We start from the raw sequence: 4,113 nt of genomic DNA, 5'->3' as shown, positions 1-4,113 counted from the left end.
ATTAATTTTGTATCTTTATATTTTCTTAAAAAATTACAAGGCTCCACATTAGTCGTCAGCTTCACTAGCTAGCTTGCAAGTTGATCATAGCTTATACAATTCATATGTGGAGCATATAGGTGTTCATTATTTGCAAGCACGTGGCGGGTAGCAACCCCCGCAAACGCACACATGAATTGAATTGAATGTTTTGCAGGAAGGTCTTTCATCAAGTGTCTGCTACATGTATATATAGAGAGCTTCAGCTCTGAATAAAATGCCAAGATCAAAACATATACAGATTCCTAAATTGTACGCGTGCCTTTGAGTGAGAGAGACATTAATAATCTTGGCTATCTCTTTTTTGTTAAGGAGTGAGAGAGATATTAATATAACAAGATGGTTGTGAAAGTGTATGGTCCAGTCAAGGCAGCCTGCCCTCAGAGGGTTATGGTTTGTCTTTTGGAGAAAGGAGTGAATTTCGAAATTGTTGATGTTAATCTTGAGGTGGGAGAGCAAAAGCAACCTCAGTTCCTCTCCCGTCAGGTACTTTATATGTGTACGTATGTATAGAGTAATATTCTCTTGTCATACTTATGTTTACGCAAGAAGCAAGGTTGTTTTGTTAATGTTACAACAATTTGTTGAGCTAATAGATATTATTTGTCTTGCAGCCGTTTGGTCAAGTTCCAGCAGTAGAAGATGGTGATTTCAGGCTATTTGGTAAGACCCTTAATATAATCATATACATGGTACAGTCCTACTAATGATTACTATCATAACATGTCTATTTATGTGACTTGAGTATCTTTTTCTTTTATGTCCAGAATCTAGGGCTATTATCAGATACTACGCAGCCAAGTACGCCGACCGTGGTCCCAACCTATTGGGAACAACCCTGGAGGAGAAGGCTCTGGTGGATCAGTGGCTGGAAGTAGAAGCTCACAATTTCAATGACTTGGTTTACACTCTGGTACTTCAACTTCTGGTGCTGCCTCGCATGGGGGAGCGTGGTGACGTGGCCTTGGTCCATGCATGTGAGGAGAAACTGGAGAAGGTGTTCGATGTTTATGAGGAAAGATTATCAAAGAGCAGCTATCTGGCTGGAGAAGCTTTCACTCTGGCTGATCTGAGCCATCTTCCAGGGATAAGATATCTGATTGATGAAGCTAAATTGGGGCATTTGGTGTCTGAGAGGAAGAATGTGAATGCTTGGTGGAAACACATATCCAACAGGCCTGCTTGGAAGAAACTAATGAGCCTTGCTAGTGACTACTAGATATGAGATACCCCCAGTATTTCATGTGGAAGAAAGAACTGAGAGAAAGAAAAAAAATAAATAAAAAAGAGTAGTTAATAAATTAATCTTCTGTTATGCTTATGTGAGAAAATTACCCCCCAAAAAAGGATGTGTTAAAGAGAACAACATTTTCCTTTTATGTAATGTATGTGTGGCAAATTTGATTGTGTCAATGAAAAGGAATAAATCCTTTTTTTTTCAATTAATTATTTACCCCTTAAGAATTTGATTACTTATATATATATATGGATGGGGGGACGAATATTTTTGACGCACATTATTACACACATTGTAGACTGTTAGATTAAAGCACATTCAGCGGTTGAGATTACATCCATTATAATAATTAATTGTGACTACCACAACAAATTTGGTACTTAATGTTTTGTTATTCTCTCTCCTCTCTCCTTTCTACATTATCGTGCCGTTCCTTTTCCCCACTTTACTCCACTTTCTCTCACTTAAATCAATTTTCTCGTTCCAACTTCGTTTCTCTCTTCTTCTTCAGAAGTTCTTCTCCTTCAAACTCCGTTGGGAACTCATCAACTCCCCTAATTCTTTTTATTTATTTATTATTTATTATTTTTTTTTATAGAAGCTCTCCTAATCTTTAATCCAGTTCACATGGAGTTTTCATTGGTCCAAATGTCACGGATGACTCTGATTCCTCTACTCAATGTTTTTTCCCTGAAGATTGCAAAACAATAATTTCTATAGTTGAATTGGAATATAAAAAAGAATGTTATCCTCTTTCTCTTTTTTCTTTTCTTTCAATCCTTGGCTCGCTACGAGATGACACCAAACTAGATGAACATGAAAGGTATTAAAAGATCTCTGGAGGAAAGAAAGTCCATCCATGTCACTTTGAAACTCGAAGTCTCAAAACATAAACTTAATGTCCACAGGCCAATCATTTTCATTCAAAAATCTCTGTTTTTCAATTGTGGTTTTAATGGAGAAGAGAGAAGAAGGATGAGGATATCCATTGTTGAATAAAGAGCCATTTTAATCATCAGGAAGCCTTGTGGTGGACCGAAGCTATATGAACAAATCCATTGTTGCTCATCGTCCTCCTCGAGCTCCAATAGATATAATGACAATTGTTTTTTCATTTTTTATTTTGTTTAAATGTTTGAGAACAAATGAAATTAATAAGTTTCTGGTTAAAAATTTATGGGGAGAGAGGAGAGAGAATGGGTTATGGTTACTTTCGAGGCATATTATTAATCATGATTAAGAGGGTGTTGATTGCTTTTAAAATGCAATCTTAGCTATTAAAACTTATTTAATCTCTAAAAGTTGAAAATGTGTGTATATCTATGGGGGTGGGAGCTGAATAATTCCTCAACTACTTGCTTGTCTCTTTCCACATTTGAAGTGGGTGAATAGAAATTAATGGAAAGCTGCATATGCATCATCTAGATCTGTACACCTAGTGTCTGGTGATGGTGATGGAGAGAAACTTTCCTGGCGGGGGACCAGGTCTGTTTTCTCATTGCATATCCTAGCCCAATGAGATTGTGACCAAGGGTTGATAACATAATACTCAACCTTCATGTCTCTCATCACTGGACCTTCAAACCTTTCTGTTCACATACATTTGCCACAATGCAACCTTAGGCTAAAAACAGCACAGGAATCACTCATGAGCTCTGAGTTCCTGCGGGTCTGCTATTTCCCAAGAAATACAAGTATAAGACCTCACGGTCCTGTAAGAGATCTATTAATAGGAAAAGGTCCTAAAGATCATTTACATAGACGTTTCTCTTCAACATTTTACACTCGTCATTTGCCAAATGGAGAGCAACATGATAGAGATTGGCTAGTGTATTCAAAGGATCTTAACAATGTATTTTGTTTTTATTCTAAGTTATTTAAAAAAGGGCCACAAAAAAGTCAATTAGCAAATCAGAGATTTAAAGATTGGATACATCTTAGTGGCAGACTTAAAGAGCATGAGACAAGTTTGAACATATCAATCATATGAGCACTTGGATTGATTTTCGTTTTAGATTGCAGAAAAATAAAACAATTGATGGAGTTGTTCAAAATCAAATCAAGAAAGAGAAAGAGCATTGGAGGAACTTATTACAAAGATTAATTTCAATTGTGATTTCTGAATTTTTATGAATTTGATTTTTAATTGTCATTACATATTTATTGATGGTAAATTTTAATTATAAAAAAAATTGTTTATGACATTAAATTATGGCAGATTTTTATAGTATTTTCATATTAGATTATGTGATGCCCCAATTTAAGTTTCACACAGAGCCCTCAAAATCTCAGCCTTAGGGACAGCCCTGGTGCCGAGCAAATGCTCTTAACCACTTGAACTACAAGTCTCTTGTATGCCTACAAATTTTTTTTCAAAATTAACTAATTATTCCCAACACACGGGCTCAGACTGGAAAATAAAAGAAAAGGCTACAACTTCAATCTTGATTTTGCGGGTATTCTGAGTTTAGGACAATATGAGAGGAAAGTTGAATGTGGGAATTTTATGGGAGGAGATGATAGAAACTCAGCTTTGCTTAAACGGGCACTTAAAACTGGTTAGCATATAGTAGAATATGTTTTCTTACTTACGTTATGTAGCCAGTTACAAAAAAAATTTCCCGTAAACATTAGAAAATAAAAAATAATTTTTTTTTTTTTTTTCCGGTTGGAGCAGATGCATGCTCTATAAAATAGAAGCATCCTCAAAAAATACAAAAGATAGCAAGGACACCATCCGAAACCCAAATATGAAAGATAGAGAGAATAACATAATTTTAAAAAAGATTTATAGCGCATGAACTAAACACAGGGAAAAAAAAAAAAAAGAATAAAAA

General features: G+C 35.4%; 1 protein-coding gene across 1 annotated transcript; it reads left to right on the top strand.

Annotated features, from left to right (window-relative positions):
• The first annotated feature begins 247 nt into the window (after positions 1–247).
• Positions 248–1,500, top strand: LOC117622403 (glutathione S-transferase F12-like). Its single transcript, XM_034353065.1, has 3 exons — positions 248–525; positions 654–702; positions 807–1,500. Exons 1-3 carry the CDS (start codon positions 379–381, stop codon positions 1,256–1,258), a joined length of 648 nt encoding a protein of 215 aa, XP_034208956.1. The 5' UTR covers positions 248–378; the 3' UTR covers positions 1,259–1,500.
• The last annotated feature ends 2,613 nt before the right edge of the window (positions 1,501–4,113 follow it).

The sequence above is a fragment of the Prunus dulcis genome, chromosome 3, assembly GCF_902201215.1.
Source record: "Prunus dulcis chromosome 3, ALMONDv2, whole genome shotgun sequence".
NCBI lineage: Eukaryota > Viridiplantae > Streptophyta > Magnoliopsida > Rosales > Rosaceae > Prunus > Prunus dulcis.
The sequence above is the reverse complement of the archived record's forward strand: the minus strand, read 5'-3'. Positions and strand labels throughout refer to the sequence as shown.

Bases quoted from the DNA above. Each gene is read 5' to 3' on its own strand.
- LOC117622403 (XM_034353065.1), top strand. From the start codon at position 379: ATGGTTGTGAAAGTGTATGGTCCAGTCAAGGCAGCCTGCCCTCAGAGG. The intron at 526-653 runs GTACTTTATATG...TTTGTCTTGCAG, and splicing joins CTCAGTTCCTCTCCCGTCAG to CCGTTTGGTCAAGTTCCAGC. The intron at 703-806 runs GTAAGACCCTTA...TTTTATGTCCAG, and splicing joins TGGTGATTTCAGGCTATTTG to AATCTAGGGCTATTATCAGA.